The sequence below is a fragment of the Haliotis rubra genome, unplaced genomic scaffold, assembly GCF_003918875.1.
Source record: "Haliotis rubra isolate DU_JTF1 unplaced genomic scaffold, ASM391887v1 Scf611, whole genome shotgun sequence".
NCBI lineage: Eukaryota > Metazoa > Mollusca > Gastropoda > Lepetellida > Haliotidae > Haliotis > Haliotis rubra.
The window spans coordinates 124139-142007 of NW_025767315.1; the positions used below are offsets into that span (position 1 = coordinate 124139).

A 17869-nucleotide genomic window follows, 5' to 3' on the forward strand; every position below is an offset into this window, starting at 1 on the left:
ACGGAAACCACGGAACATTGGGGGAATAGCTACAGCATTATTCCGTTTGAGAAGGAAGAACTTCGGAAGAATTGCGGTAACACACGGAATAACATCGGAATATTTGCGTTGTAGCTTGAATGACTGCGGAAGACCCTCATCAACAACGTTCAATTTCGGAACGAACGCGTCATTTCTGCAGATGAAGTCGGCAAAGATCAAATGATTTTCACCTGATTCCGCCTATAAACACGCGGAATCGACCAAGGAAGCTCAATTCTGCAAGCGAAGACGTACTGGAAACACTTGAAGAAGCTCCCCCAAATGGACCAAACTACAGAGAAGGCTGACTTGGAGTTGCTCCAACTGCTGTTGTTGTTTCACGAATACAACGAAGAACAACGTGACATAGTCATACACCGCAGAAGACGGCAAAGGAGAAGGGCATACACGCCCAAACGCTTCTGGGTACGTCCATGGCTGAAGGTGGAACGAAGAATTGATTTTGGGAACTATGACAATCTCATGGAAGAGCTCCGTTTCGAAGACAAGCAATCCTTCTTCAATTATCTCCGGGTCCCACCTCTTGGCTGCCCGACTGACAAAGAAGGACACCAACTTCAGAAGTGCACTCAGCGCTGGTCTAAAACTAGCTGTCACCTTGCGTCACCTGGCTTCTGGCGACAAGTATCCAACTCTGGCCTACAACTTCAGGGTATCTCGCCACACCATCGCAAGCTTCCTACCCGAGGTCTGTCAGGCTATCATTGATCAATACAAAGACGAAGTAATACAGTGTCCACATACTGAGCAGGAATGGAGATCACTCAGCTGGGAGTTGCAGGATAAAAGGAACCTACCTCATGCCATGGGAGTCCTGGATGGGAAGCACGTCGCCATTCGAAAACCACCATCAAGTGGAAGCCTGTACCATAACTACAAGGGCTTCTTCTCCATCGTTCTGCTATCATTGGTAGACGCCAACTACAGGTTCCTGTGGATAGATGTCGGTGGGATGGGCCACATGTCTGATGCCCAGATATTCAATGCCTCAGAGCTTAAAGAATGCATCGAAGACGCAGCCATCATACGACGACGCTGACACGCCATACTACCTCCTGGGGGACGATGCTTTTGCCCTCAGAAAGTACCTCATGATGCCATACTCCAGACGAGGCCTTACAGAGGAAGAATTGGTGTTCAACTACAGGATATCCAGAGTCGTTGAGAATGCCTTTGGCATCTTGGCCAATCGCTGGCAATTCCTTCTATCTACATTGCAACCAGGACCAGACGTCGTGAGAAGTATGGTTGAATCGAAGCTGCTGTCTGCCTTCACAACATCATGAGGACGAGGTACATTGCCAACCAGGATGTACTTGTAGACAGAGAAGACGATGACCTCAACATCATCCCTGGGCAGTGGCGTCAGATGGCCAATATGCATGATTTAGCCAATGTGATGGGTTCCAACAGAGACACTGTAGAGGCCAAGAAACAGCGAGAGTATCTGAAACTCTACTTCAACAGTGAAGTGGGACAAGTTGCTTGGCAACCATATGTCATCAGACAGGCTCAAGTGTTATTGTGTCGAGATGGATTGACGCTACTCCCTTCATACATAATATGCACTCTGGGCTCTTGAAGCAGTATCACCTCACTCAGTGGACACTTTATGTATGCTATGTCATTGTAAATTATTGCGATATGAATTCGTGTTTTCTCCTTTACTCATTCTTGCATTAAAATGTTGTTAAAATGATTCCTTTGTCATGTTTTTCTTACACGTTATGTCGGGTTTTAAACTTGTGACTTATGTGTTGATAGCTGGACATCATCACCATTCAGTGCCGGACAAAAGAATGTGAAAGCAATAAAAGAGAGTTTAATTTTGTATGTAATGTGCAATGTTGTTCACTTTCTTTTGTTCGACAGAATTGATGTCAATACGGTTTGGATGTAGTTGGAAAAGTGTATGCTACAGACATCATCACAATCAGTACCGGACAAAAAGGTGTGAACACATTTAAGGGCTAAGAGATAATTTGATTTATACAACCAGACAAAAGTTTAGAATCACCATTGAAAATGTAATGAAACAGTTATAACAACTGCTCTATCAGCTCTATACATGAATCGGTTCCACCAGACTTGTGGTTTCCTCGGCTGCCCTGAGTTAATGTTGAGATTAATGTAAACTCTGGGCTTCTTGCTAGGGGCACTGGCGGCATCAGTTTCAACAACACCAGCAACATCTGATTCTGCATCAATCTCATGGGCATCAGGAGCAGGTTCTGGAGCTTGTGAGGGTTCTGGTGGGGGAGACCTCCCTCTCTTGGTACCCTTCTTCTTGACTCTTTGCATAGTGACTTGCAGCAGAGATGTCTTGCAAATGATTGGCAGACAGTCAACCTCGCCAGTATTTATACCAGGAGCAATTATTCCGCAAGTGTTCAGTACTTTCCTATAGTCTTCCGCAAACGTTAATTGTGTTCCGCGACCATTCCGTAATCGTTCCGTGAACATTCCTCCATGTTCCTCGTTACGTCCGTAATTCTCCCGCGGTGGTCCGTGTGTATTCCGTGCTATTCGTGTGAGCGAGAGTATTCCGTTTTCATCCGTGCGTGAACGCAATTAATCCGTGGCCGAATTACATCACACGGAAAGTGAAGGAAGGTTAGCGGAATACTCGCGGAAGACTTGCGGTATGTGCGTTCATATAAGGAATGAGTACAAACAACTTGCAGAAAGGGCGGAATACCTACAGATTGCCGTTTGACCCCGCGGAATACCGACGGAATTTTTTTCCGTGAACGTGCGTGTTTTACGAGAAGCATGGGTTACTGAAGACTAGGGGTTGGTATTGCAAGGAATTTTCATATTGTGATAAATTGTAATGCGAAAGCATGTATTGCGATATGTATTGAAATATATTGCAAGAAGTTTTCTTTAACAAAAAATACGTATAATCGAGTTAATGCTTGATTTATAAAGTAAAAACACAACAAAATCACAATGCTTGATTAGGCGTTAATAAAAACTTTTTTAATCATGACAAAATAAAAATGTAAATAATGTTTGGCACAAATGAAACAAGGAAAGGAACAATTTAAAAAAACGGAAATATCCGAAGATTGCCGAGTGTTTTCGATCAGCGTATCGCAATACGTATCATTTCATGTCTGAACCGGTAAATACCGGTAAACCGGTTATATTGCGCATCCCTACTGAAGACCAATTCCAGCCCGGGTCTCCAAGGGTAAAATTTGTACTGGAGATAACATGATCACTGATATTGTTAATGGCGGGCAAACAAGCAACTTGTGGTCTCGTCAGTTAAGGACAAAGAGATAGACCTGAAATACAATACTATTTCATTTTATTTGACACATAACATTAAACCCGTTCTTAGACCATTTTTTCTGGCAATGAAGGTAGTTTATTCTTCAAGTCGATAACATAAATCATGAAACTTAATCAAAGCATTTTTGGCCTTCGCGCAAAATGATATAATTAACATATGTGGAAGTAACCACATATTATCGTAGCTAGATTGTCTGTTTTCTTTGAATGCAAATGAGTGTTGCTTACTGTAGACTGTTGCGATTGTCTTCAACAGGAAGACGATTGTCAAGGGTCCATATCTCAGTTCCTCCATGGGTACTGGACCTGTAAAATATGAACATCAGAATTATGTCTGCGGTGATTTTATCATAGGTTAATTATGCTAAAGTGTATTCTCCTGGTCGGTGTGTTCGCGCGTGCGTGTGATGTGCGTGTGTACTGTGTGTGCTAACTAACTGTGTGAGAACTAACAGCAGGTGATTTGATGTCTGCCAACACTTACAGATGTTAATTCATGACCCTATCATTGGCGCTCAAGCATGCATCTCATCTTGTGCACTGTGACTGAGAATTAGGCCATTCCTCTATGTGTTTCTCTTCTCCAAACTCAGCCAGTGAGGACAGCGGGTGGAGGAAACATATATATGTTTCTTCACAAATTGTGTAACACATTTAATGAAATTTTAAACTTTAGATCACTAAGGAGATAAACGTACTGTGTTTGGAAATTAGATGAATGTTAGACCGAATTGATAGTCTCTAAATTTCATTTGAACCCGAACGCGTAGCGTGAGGTTTACCATAACTGATTTAACATCGAACTTCCTCCTCCTGTGGAAGACATGGGATGGGATGAGAAGCGAATTGAACTCGTCTGATAAAGGAGTGGTAGGTTCCTTTCGTATTTTTTTTAACGTTTTGCAACATAAAAAATATTCTGTCCAAAGAAAACAAACTACTGTTTATTCAATGCAATAATGCAACACCTAAGAGCTTGGTTTTTAAAATTATAACTCCAGAAGACTGAAACCAGCCTATGTTTTTGTGTGCCGTGTTACTGTACCCCCCCTGTCCACACCATAATGGAATCGTCTGACCTACTTATTTTCTTGGAAGTAGACAGTTACGCAACAGTTTGAAATGGCGGACGAGCCAGTGTTTACATATTGCTAAAGGTTGAAATTGGAAGTGACAGTGGAAAATACTTGACTGACTGTCGAACCTGAACCCTGCAGAATCGAAGAATAGATCCTTTTCTGATCGACCTATGACCTCTAAGTCATCAAAGACTGTTAATTTTTTATGACCGGCGAGTGTCGATCATGATTTCACGTACGTGCCTCCAACCTTGCATGCGAGGAAAAGTGACAGTGCTGCTTTGTGTACATGCGACTAACTTGGGATTCCTTGGAACATTGTTCTCATCATTTTGGACTGGATTGTGGCCAAGATTTTCAAAGTGTACGAACATAGCTGCAGTGACAGCCTTCGGGGAAGGTGGCAGAGAACTGAATTCTCATGGTTCAGTTTTTGACATTTTGAACGATGCAACGGGACATGATGGAGTATGAGTGGCAAATTGTTTGTTTCGCCTGACCGTTATCCTGCGAATTTCCCATTCTAAACGGAAACAAATATACCATTTACCAGGTAGGTAAATGTTTACGAACGTTTTGCCGCACAAATAGGGATAGATAGGGATGTATGTTTACAAGGTTTTTCTGATTTATATGTTAGATATTGTTTGTTTATGTTTGGGGCTGTGTATTGTAATTGAGTTTGAATATTTTTAAAATAGAAGGTAATAATTATGATAGTGAGGTCCCCTAATAATTGTGGATGAGAAATCGTATTTTTCGAGTTTTAATAAATGTTTCATCAGCATATCCATCACGTCTGTTGTGTTGATATTAGTCATGTTGGTGGCCAAGCTGAAGTAGTGCGGCAGTGTTGTATACGTGCGCAGTGAAGCAGTGAAGCAGTGAAGCGCGGTGAAATCAGACTCATTTTCAATACAAACTGATACCGTCTGATTTTATGGCTTGACCAATCAAAATCGAGCGTTTCACGTAGCCATGGTAGAATTGGTAATAATCAATGATCCATGCATGATGAAGCGATTGCCTACGCATGTCGTCTCTCATACAGCCAGCAGGGTCGATACCTGCACTCGGAGCCGCACCGCTACCGTGTTTTTTGTCCCTTGGCTGCAACCGGACCTTTCGGAAAAAACGCTGTTATGAGCGTACAGTTAATAAATAGTATTAATAATCCGCGAGGACGTAGGTGTACCTCCACGTCGCAATACGTCACAGTTGCATGATGAATCATCGAATTATCGACCAAAACATTGAACGGCCTTCACACAAAACACCTGTCTAGTTTAGTAGATTACGTAATTCAGCATGTAACGTCAATGTCAGAGACTAATCAAGCCGGATGATCCGGAGGCCGAGATGATGTTATTACCGGATTGTATATATTTTAGTAACATCTTTTAATTTGCCTTGTTTCTGTCTCCGGTGCCTGATAAAATACCTGTTGTTGCCTGGCGACAGACAACATTAAACCCGCGACGGTGATTTGAAAACACCCAGACAATATACCCTTCGTTATCGATGGCCCAGTCACACGCAATCGATATAATTATCACCACACAAAATGACTGTATTATCCAAATTTACTAACGTCATGAAATACTCGTTTCATCCGGCGGCCATATGAACAACGTTTGAAATCTACGTATCATCTGGCCGTCAGATTTACACACGTTTAAAGGGGTGTTAAATAAACGAACATTCAACTCTGCATTTACATGTATTTCACAGGTGTGTAAATCTGGCCATTGTTTTCATGTGTTTCCTAACATGTGTAACATATGTAAATCCTGTGATTATAGGACATGCATTTCAATACCCTTGAAATCTCGTATGACCAGGGTTAGATTTGTCATGTGTTTAGTACATGCGTAAATGGTTGGGAATGGGTAAATAGAGTGTTACAAGATTGACACTACTTTAACATGTATTTGAATGGTTCTGTAATATAACTGTCACATGGGGTTCATTAGCGCATCCGACCACGCCATAATGTACTGAGATAATTAGAAACACATGGTGAAGTGATACCTATGACTGAGCACCACTAATAACGTGCGTGTCTTTCTTGACATGCACATGATGTCTGTTTAAAGGGTTCAAATATCGGGTCTATGGGCCAGATTGATATGTATGTTAGGGAGTGTGTGTGTGTGTGCGAGGGAAAGGGTGTGGCATGGGGTAGCCCTAGGGTGGGATGGTGGTGGTGGGTCGGTGTTGGGGCACGTATAAGTCTTTCTGACCAGTAGGTAATATCGTTTATACTTTTTGTAATGGAAATTACATAACAGTTTAAATAACTGACCTTAGGTACACTTCTTATATATGCTTTACAAGGAGACCCTGCTAATTACAATATAACACAGACAGATGTGTTCACACAGACATGAACCGGTAGGTCCCTAATTTCAGTGTTCACTTGTATGAGTTATCCGACTGATCATAACTGAACAAATTTATTTATCTATACTTTCATAACATATTATTACAATATAGTAATGATTCCCGGAGTAAATTACTGTTGTAAATGTGTGAACATGCACATACTTGGTATGACCTCTTTTTGATTCGGAATACAGGTATTCTCCCATACGGACGTTTTCTCCAATTTCAGTTACCCGACGGAATATACTGTAGACCTATTTTGTTTCCATCTCTTGGGTAGACTATAGAAAATTGTAGTGATTGCAATTAGCTTATAATTTTCAAAATAGACCTATTTTGTTTCCATCTCTTGGGTAGACTATAGAAAATTGTAGTGATTGCAATTAGCTTATAATTTTCATAATAGACCTATTTTGTTTCCATCTCTTGGGTAGACTATAGAAAATTGTAATGATTGCAATTAGCTTATAATTTTCATAAAATACCTATTTTGTTTCCATCTCTTGGGTAGACTATAGAAAATTGTAGTGATTGCAATTAGCTCATAACTAAGCAGTTTCGATAATTATTGAAAGCTTACTACCTGACAGCATTTATGTTGCTCATGCGTTTTCCTTTTTGCTTTTGCTTTTTGCTGTGTAATTTGTTATACATTATATAATTATGTTAATCATTTTGGTATCTCAATATCATGGACTATAATGTGTACTTAATAATCTATCAAAGTACCGAAACGTATTATCCGTATGCTTTACTGTTATTGGGTGAAACTGTAAAAAGTACCTCCGTACAGAATTTCCAGGAAATAGAAACTGAAAATTACTAGATAAATGGAAAACTAAATTAGATAAAGATCGCAAACAATCATTATTTATATTCCTCTTTTAAATTATCAGTGTGCATCAAATTATCAAGTACTAACAAAAAAACTGAAGGATAGATGGGGACAAAACTGGGTTCAATCTTGAATGTATAATTAATGTACCAATATATATTCTTTAACAGTATCAAGGAATGATGGGGTACGCTCGTGGTAAAAGCGTTCGCCTGTCAGGTCAAAAACCGGTGTTTGATTCCCGACACAGGCACATTAAGACTGAAAATATATTATTTTGATAAAAGGCAAAGATCTTAATTTCAATAGAAAAAAAAGAGACGAAGTAATTTGGAAGATTCACAGACTAACATCTATATTGGGGCTACAGGCGCAGGAAGCATCTTCAATTATAAAATCACATTCCACAAACATCAGATAAAGGTTTAAATGACAAGCATATTTATTGGTATCTTGCCAAGCTCTGTCCTCTCTCAATGCAGTATAACCCGAGTGCTGTGGTCACCTCAGGTGGCCAAATTCAGCCATCCCATTACTCTACAGTATTTTCTTACAGTAATATATATGGAAAATTAACTTTTACGGGTATGGAAAGAGTGGGGGAAACACGTGCAAAGTATTAGTCAGCTGAGATTATCCTTCAAAAACATCATATGTACAACAATCACTTATCATTATGTGCAACCAAAGCATTACAAATAGGCCATATTTCCAGACATCATAACATCACCTTTGGCCGGAGTTCCAAATAATTTGACACCGAAAGCCTGTCAGTTAACGCAAAGGAAATAACCCTTGTGTTTTATAATGATGCCTTAATCATAGTCACAATGAAAAGTAGGTTGCCATGCATTTTCTAGTCTGTCTCACAGTCACTGAACCACATTATTTTCCTTACTGCTTAGTCTGTCTCACAGTCCCTGAACCACATTATTTTCCCTACTGCTAAGCCCTCTCTGCAATGCTAAAGTCTTAAATGAAGCAAGTCTAGATCTCCTCAGGTCCAGGGTCTGTTAACATCTGGGGGTCGGGTTACAAAGTAAACAACTGCCATGGCGTGCCGGACTGAATCTCGTGTCTCCGTGGGGCTCTTTTTCATTTTAAATGGGTTTTTTTGTTACTATCAAAATTATATATATTCAGACACTGAGCGTTAGTCTATGTATTTTCCAATATGACGGAAATACTAATATTCAGCCTAAATACTAAAACAACCTTTCTTCAAGCAGTGACTTAACGCCATACATAGCTAGACTTACTTAGATAATAGACTTCATATAAGGCATCATAGATATTTCACAAACATGGTACAGGACCCTTAGCCTCATTAGCTTATTGCCTCACCACTTGCCATTTAAGCGTTGGCAGATGTAAATTTTACTGGAGATGTTGGTCCCGCCAGCTGTGATTGTTTGGTATGGCACTCTAAAACCCGAACCCTGCAGTGAGTTTTGCTAGAGACAGAAGGGGGAAAAATATCGTTCTGTGACTGTGATACAGACTGAGACAAGATATGGAAAACCAAACCATTGGACAACAAACCATTGTTTGGGTCTTTTCATTGTAAATATGATTCAAATAGCTTAACCTAGATTTCGATATCCTCCAAATGTACATTTGGTGGGAAATATACATTTATCCCGAGACAAGGACGAATGTTTATATATAATTTAAAAAATGTAACAGCACTAGTGTCCATTTTGTCGTTTGTCTTCTACCCGTCAGAACTAGATTAACATATTACTCTGATATGAACATATACAGTATATTTTACAGAAAAAAGTTCATAGTAAAAAAAATATATATAATATAATGAAAAGGAGCCCTGAGACTTTCTCCTGAAGCTGTGGAAATCTAGACTTGCCACATTTTGTAGACTTGCGTGGGCTTGGATATATTTGCTTCAGGGTCTGTATGACAGACGACGTCCCAACATACGCTCAGTGACATGTGTCTCCAGGTCACGGAGAATCAGTGGTTAGAGGCCCGTATTGCAATTCTCGTGCGTTTGCCAGGCGCGTAGCAAGCCAATTTTTTCGTGTAAGCCCTATGGGATGCAAAGCCTTTTATTTAGGTGGTATTGAGGGCTTGCCCAACTTTCATTTTTTTATGAGACCTGAAGAGTTATCGTTTGACGTTTGATGATTTCAATAGCTTCAAAATATTGTTGAAAGTCTTTCGCCTGTATCCCCCCTTAAATTTCATTCTAGTCAAATCATATCACCTGAATATATATTCCTCATCTGATAAGGATGAGTTTTAACGTGTTTTGTTAATTGTACCTGAAATACCGAAAGACATATTCTACTTCTAAAAATGTCACTCAAAGAAAGTTTTCTTTCTTCGTTAAAATTTAGGGGGGATACGGACAGAAGTCTTACCACCATGGAAATTGAAATGTGATTTCCTCATATACAAATATGTTTGGACATAGTTTACACATGTCTGCTACAATACTATACATCGAGAATTTGGTATTCTATTCTAAAATAAATGATAAACAAATGAAAAATAAACAACTGCATTTCAGTGATGATTCACATATAATCATGACTGTAACAAAACATCCTCATACATGTCGATGGAAAAACAATCATCACTGAAAGTTATGATATGAAGAATAACCTGTTTACTGTACATGGTAATGCTTTAATCAAAAAATACTGTAGTCAATATGATTCATAGAGGGATTTCCACTTTTTAAATGGAACGTGTTTGTAGGTATTTTTGGCAAGAATTAGAAGAAAAATGATGTTTTAGCAAAGTTCATGTGTAATCTCGAGCTGTTTTTTATAATGGTAGCTACGCCCCTGTTTGCATGTGCTGTTGACGCGGCATGGACGCCTTGTAACATCACTATTTGATTATGATTCACAAACAATTGCCCATGATATGGTAGGAATCGTGCCACGGATTAGCAGATATTTATTATGAGAACAGGTTTTGATGTAGGTGGCTTGAAACTCGCTTTCAAAAAGGCCTATAGGTTGGATCACAATACATTTCATTTTACAGCTTCTCTTTTCTTAACATGCTCACGTCTATTCGCAGATTAAAGAATAACACAATAAATAGTATGCCAAGTTATCGTTACCATGACAACCCTGTGATATTTCACCTTATGTAAGAGAGTAATGCAGATGATACTGTCGGCCGTAAATTTTGATAAGTTGCTTCATCGCTATCAATAAACACTGGGTATCTAGACTATTATATGTGTGATCAAAGGCCATATGATAGATTATATGGTCTCTGGTGTGATGGAGGAGAACTTGCCTCGCTAGTTTTCTCGATAATCTGAACACATGTATGTAGCGTGAAACCGGCAGATACTTTTAGAAGAAAGTGTTTGCCCTACCTGTAACAACGATGTCCCGTGTCTATAAAAGGGATATAATGTGGGGATGAATGACATGTACTTTTATCTTGGCCCGTTTAGGATGATACATACTGCGATCTTTCACAATAATCCCTCTGTCTATCAGATTGAGGGTACGTTTTAAACATAACCGGTATTTCTATTATTGTATTTATAAAGTTCTTCGAACGTTCTCAATTTACGTCCGTCAGATACATCGCGCACTACCCTTTTCTATTTGGATCTTCTCAAACGACTGTTACAAGTTCGAAGAATCCTGGTCAAAGTAGAAAAGTCTTAAAACTATTCCCTACAATTCTGTAACTTACACATTGTACCCTAAATGGGTAGAGCTTCCGTTCGGGGGAATATCAGAAGGACAACGATACAGTTATTTCCAATGTTGCAGAAAGCATTCCACTTACTTAGGAAGACACTGAGAAAATTGTATTCATGTCGGAATGATATTTTCAGCCCCTGTCAGATCCGAACTTGAACATGCGAGGTCTGCGTCTGTGTCAGACTAAAGGCCTACAAGGTGTTTAGCAACACTGGGGCGTAATAGCCATAGACCTTCTCCACACAAGGGAATATATATCTTGTGAGAATGACTTCTCCGACAGGGAAATTTACAGCAATGCGACATCACAATTACTTACGTGATATTTACTCGCAATCTGAGTTATGGATCGTCAGTTTAAACAGGACAATATAGACGAATTTAGAAAAGCCACGGAGATCCAACATGCCAATGATATACTCAGAGAAAGCACCCGCTTGTGCTATCCGGTCATAATCGCTACACGATGAAAACAATTTTTCATTTCATGTCTCACAAAATATATAATTTGATATGGCATTGTTTGTTATCGTATACTTTTTCGTTAGTGAAACAAATGTGGACAACTATAAAGTTTATGTATGGCGTTATTACAGCAAAGGCTGAGCGAATGGAGAAATAACATTTTTCAGGCACTGTGAGACTATCCAGGAAGGTCACATGCAGTGCAATAATATTCCAATTATGTACTGCCACAAAATATTTTACAGTAGTGATGCGCGAGCTGAACAGACTTAAGAAATTACGAGTTGTTACGTGTGGAGTATTTGGCTGTGATCCAAGAGAGACAAATTGCTATTCTATTGGGACAGCTAGGGACACTTGCGAGGACAAAGGGGCATCGCCCTTTGTTCACCACTGAACCTTTTAATCCCTCGCACCTCACAAGATTTGCAAACACCACAGACAAGGCGTAACTGATACTGGTAGCAAGAGCGAGTGCAACTTAATAAGGCGTGTTAGCTTGCGTAATACTGCTTTCTTTGTCAGGCCCTTTTGGTGATAAGAATATTGAGGTCATGTGAGCGTTGATTTCAAACTTACTAAAATGTGTGAAAATGAAATAACATGAACCAAGTAATTCACATGATGGAAACATATGCTCATCTTGCTTGAGCACAGGTAACATGAAGGTGTATGAACCGTTCATATACATACCCATGAAATCCGGTATGATACATAAATATCTAAGGTGTGTAAATATTTGCAAATTTGAAAATTTACATGTGTTTCCCCACCTAAGTAAATTCACATGTTTCCAACCCGAGTAAACTTAGAACGAAATCGGAAATTTCAGCACCCATTGAAATTCAAAGGAATGCATTGGAAATACTGTATGATCATGTATTTACCGGGTTATCTGTTTTGCAATTCATGTTTGGAAATCCCTGACAATCCGATCAGGGCATACATGAACATGTACTTTCACCATTTCGCCTTTTGGACCATTTTCCAAACAAAGTGTTCCGTTCGCCCCATGTACATCATGGCTGCTTTGTAGAAGTGCAGAGTTTCTACTGCGCATATGCAAAACGGAAATAAGGCGACGGTAACCATAACTGTACAGTCCCAATAACAGAGCACCTTCAGTATTTCACCTCTTGATCCATTTACTAAAGTGTCACCTTACCGATCAGTAAACAGATCCACAACAGTAATGTGGTCACAGTGTCATGTTTTGTATTCACTATGTTCCGTCATTACCAAGACATATATATATGTATCCAATTTGAAGTGAAGTGGTGACGGGTGTCTAGTTTCAGGTAGCTAATGAATTATATACTCATGCCAATAATGGTTGTCACCACCCTCCCACCCCAAACCCCCCACACCCCACCCCACCAATTAAAACAATTGAAGGGGGTGACAACCATTATTGGCATGAGTATATGATATTAGGCCATGTTGCATGATTTCGCATCCCATGTTAGGACTTCTTCTTTTCACCTGAGTCCTTTTCCGAACGAAGGTATGCACAGATCGATAAAGGAGTTGTTTCGTTCCATGAGAACCACTTCTCACACTGCCCGAACAGATCTATTGCGTTTACATGTGGATGCCTCCCGTATATACATAGATAAACTGAATTACGGGTACACTCGAACCTCCACATATTTCACAACTGATCTGATAAGATCATACTTACCTCTATGACACCATGACACTCGTTTTATACAGTATATCCAAGGTATAACATGTCGTCTGGGAGACATTGGACTTATACTAAATCGATAAGTCTCATGCAAATCAGGAACGACTACCTGGCTTCCAAGGAAAAGAGAGACTATCAATTCAGTCTAACTTGATGGTTATGGGACTCTCCAAGTGCACTTCTCTATTTTATTAATTTGAAGACTGACCTTGGTGTCTAGGTTGGTCAAGGTGGGGGTTATATAAGCATACTTGCTCATTGAGAGTGATTTGTTAGGGCGGCAATATTTGTCTGATCCTGTCATGAGCCTAGCTTTTCTGAAACTACTGAAAAATATTGAAAAGGAAATTCCAGTTATTGATCCTTCTTGTGTTGCTACTTAAGCTAAGTAAACATTCTAAGAATATTCTAATTCCAGATAGCAATTGGTTGGCACTTTCACGGGTGACCTGTCTAAATGTTCGAGGAACAGTACTCAAAATAATTACAAATTGGCTATTGAGGACGCATTTCTGGACAGGGAGCAGTCGACTAAGCAGCAGGGTGAAAACACAGGGTTCACAGTTTTTGCCCATAGGGCACTCTCTTCATAAGAAGCTGACATGGCCCCAGTTTGCTGTTATTTCAAGGATAGCATGAGGAAATAGCATTTTGGTGCTTTGCCTCAAACTACATCAGACATCCAGTACATACTTACTTTTATGTGCCCTTCCATGAGCTTGCCAGGTGCTGTTTCTTTATGGAAAGTTATGACTCGGGTCCTTATCAAGGCTTTGGTGAAGTTCTTCACTGTGTTTGGCTAAGACTATTCAGACAGATCGGACAGTCTATGCATCAGCTAGATACAACTCAGGTTACATCAAGTGCTTATCTTCTTGGATCTCGTGGAGCTTTAGAAAGATACCTTCTGACTCTTAAGAATATGATAAGCACTTATTGTTTTGAAACTGAGGAGGACTCAGTGAGTGAGTGAGTGAGTTAATATTTAACGTCACATCGGCAATATTTCAGCCATATCGTGACGGGAACATTTGATATTGAAATGAAATATATGTATATTATAAAAACTCTGCCGACGAAGGACAGTAAAACAATTAGAATATCACAGATATGTATGTAAAACTAGTAATTAAATCTAAAACGTTTTAACTATAGGGGAAATCAATACAGTATAAAAATGGGCTATAAATGGCCAATAACTGAAGGTAGATCACCATACTAGGGACCATGGGGAGGAGGACTCAGATAAAGGCATCCATATAATCTGTTGTTCTTCGCTGTGAGTGAGAACCCGTGAAGGTCCGGGTTAGAATGAACCTTCAGTAAACCATGCTTGTCGTAAGAGGCGACTAACGGGATCGGGTTGGCACATGTCATCGGTTCCCAATTGCGCAGATCGATGCTCATACTGTTGATCACTGGATTGTCTGGTCCAGACACGATTATTTACAGACGGCCGACATATAGCTAGAATATTGCGGCGTAAAACTCACTCACTACTACTACTGCCGCCATGTAGCTGGAATATTGCTGAGTGCGGCGTAAAACTGAACTCACTCACTCACTCAGGTTTCAGTCCTTATAGCCTTTTTGGCCATACTTTTCGTGGGCATATAATGCAACTGAAAGAATCAATATTTTCCCACTGCCTTTCCTAAGATAATGTATCTGATTTTGATGTATGTGATTGTTCTTTCTAAATTTCGATGACATTGCTGAAATTTCAACTAACTTATGTTTGTCAAACGACTTAATTCAAGAGCAGGCTCATTTGTTTTATTTGTGTTCATATTTAGTAGACCGCATCAGTGGTGTAGTGGTTAGAGCGTCCGCCCGGAGAGCGGAAGGTCGCGGGTTCGATCCCCGACCGCGTCATACCAAAAAGACGTTAAAATATGGTACTTGTTGGTCCCTGTCTGGCGCTCGGCATTAATGGGTACAACACTCGGAGTCAGTATAATGTGTCTGAGTGGGGTATTCATGCTTCACTGCAGCATGGTATCTCAGTGGGCTAGCACTATAAAACCAGCTTCAGTCTGGGCTAGGACAAGCAGCCGCACATACACATACACACGCATGCACGTCGTCATATGATCAAGCAACTACAGAGCAAGAATCGTGTGCCGCTCATTAAAGTATTGGTGACAACTGCATGGTTGATTGGTCAAATGTTATTAAATGTGGACATCAAAGACTGGATCTGCAGGAACAATGTTCATAAAGTGAAAGTTGACTGTCCTTAAAGGTAGACCCCTTGTCACAGCAGAGGGTGTTGTGCCATTATGAACGGTTACATGGAAGAGATTGGGTCTCTTGGTTTAGATCTGGTGGGTAAACCAGGAAGTAAACAAGAACAGCAGTGTTAGTAGTGGTGATGGCAATAATAGAAACAAGAGCCGTCACAGTTAGGATTGGGGTGAATTCTTCAAATTATTTTATTATATCTCCTTCATTGTGTCGGTTTTCAATTGCGCAGATCGATGCTCATGATGTTGATCACTGGATTGTCTGGTCCAGACTCGATTATGTACAGACCGCAGCCATATAGCTGGAATATTGCTGAATGCGGCGTAAAACTAAACTCACTCACTCTTTTATTGTGACAGACCTCAGAACCAACACAACACTTAACATCTGTTGTATGTTAATATGTTTTATTAAGAGGAAGCATTGTTATTCGAAAAAGTTCTTTTTCACAAATACAGGAAATTGAATGTGTAAGTTGGGTTTAACGCGACATTAAAACAGTTATAGCAGAACATGACAGCTGAATGTTGGAGGGAAGCCCGAAGAAATGCAGGTTTCAGTCGTTGACCACTCTGTGATACTGTCAACCTGGGAGTGTGCTCGGGGCGAATCAGGATTCAAACACAGTTTTCTATTGTGCTCATGTGGTCAACTTTGTACAGAGAATTACAGCGTCTTTGAAGACAAGTGACACTGCAATACAGGTCCAACATGGTGTGTAACTGGGCCACAGGTACATGCACCCTTTACAGACGGCACTGACGAGATGAGTATCTAGAACAATCTTAGGGTCTGCATGTGCCAAAGCTGGGCATGTACCTGGCAGACCACACGTGAGGTGGGCTCTTTGAGTAAACATCAGAGAGAGTGGTGGGAAGCATGAAGCAAACAACATCTTTAGCTTGTGAGACACATATTGCTCATGATCACGTGTAACGCTTAAAGTGCTTCTTTTACATATTTACATAAGTTTGAAGTTTTGTTAGATCATGTAATAATGCTAGCATGAATTCCACAAATAAACATGAACGATTAAGGCCTGGAATTATGTGTCACATACTATTTTAGCACAACCACTGAAACGCCAGACACCTCTGGCTCTGTTATGTCTTTTGTTTTAACAACCTTGGCATACAGCTCAGACACATCTGGTGCAGCACCATTGCAGTCATTCACGAGAGTATCCTCAGGTATTACATCTGGGCTGGTTCCTTTTGTGCAAGAACCCCTTGCTGAGATTGACCTTGACCTTGTTACAATGACAGAAGAGTACCCTGGATCCTCAAACAGAATGGATTGACTCAGAGACTCAGAGTGCAACATTTTGCTATCAGGATTGTCAAATGTGTTTTTCCCTTCAATGCCAGGTTCAAATAGAGGAGGCGACGTTGACCTTCTGTCGATGTCACACATCCCTATGGAGTCCCCAGAATCTCCATCGGGAGCTGATAGGGCTGACTTAACGTGCATCAGCATGTCATCAGGATTAGCAATCGGGTTTGATCCTTCAGCACACGCTGTATCTGTTGTAGGTGTCTCTGCCATGCTGACAGCGCCTTCTGCCACGGCGGCGTAACCAGGATCTGTAACGGTATCTTGAACACCCGGTGTAGGTGGAAGTGATCTGTTCGTGATATTTGCCCAAGAAACTGCTCCCTCCACGACGCAGATGGTTGAAAATTCTGCGTCACGAGACACGAGACTATGGAGTGCATTTACCATCTTTGACGTACGATGTCTGTGACGTCGCTTGTACAAGAAGATTACAATGACCAAGACAAGGAGAACGCTGACAATGCAAACAGGAGCTATAAAAACTAACGTTTCCGTCACTGGTGCAAGTGTCGAGGTCCCTGCCCTATCCGTAGAAGAGGGAACAATTCCTGGAAAATAACAAGTCACATATTGGTTCTAGTTACGATGGCATATTGTTTGGATTCAAAACAAAGAATATAATTTCACTCAATGCATTATTTATGTTGACACAGTCCATGATTTACGCAAAAAATGGTAATGGAAAACTTTAATCTAATTCAGAACAAAATACTTAGACAGTATGATCCTACCAAGGAGTATAGAACCTAACAACTACTCTCTATGCGTAAGACTGAATTGGATTTCAATATTGGGT

At 40.2% G+C, this 17869-nt stretch overlaps 2 protein-coding genes across 4 annotated transcripts in view; both read right to left on the reverse strand.

The window, feature by feature from the left end:
* LOC124255897 overlaps positions 1–13590 on the reverse strand; it is a 102305-nt gene extending 88715 nt beyond the window's left edge. For all 3 annotated transcript variants that reach the window (XM_046689844.1, XM_046689843.1, XM_046689845.1), the window contains exons 1-2: positions 13486–13590; positions 3571–3648 (exon numbers count right to left, since the gene is read on the reverse strand). In XM_046689844.1, coding sequence (XP_046545800.1) covers positions 3571–3648; positions 13486–13552 — 145 coding nt within the window. In that variant the 5' untranslated portion in view covers positions 13553–13590. The remainder of the gene's footprint in view (positions 1–3570; positions 3649–13485) is intronic.
* A 2538-nt stretch (positions 13591–16128) lies between these two features.
* Positions 16129–17869, reverse strand: part of LOC124255899 — a 31612-nt gene continuing 29871 nt past the window's right edge. Inside the window, exon 6 of the mRNA XM_046689846.1 lies at positions 16129–17621. Within this exon, the coding sequence (XP_046545802.1) occupies positions 16798–17621 (824 nt within the window). The 3' untranslated portion in view covers positions 16129–16797. The remainder of the gene's footprint in view (positions 17622–17869) is intronic.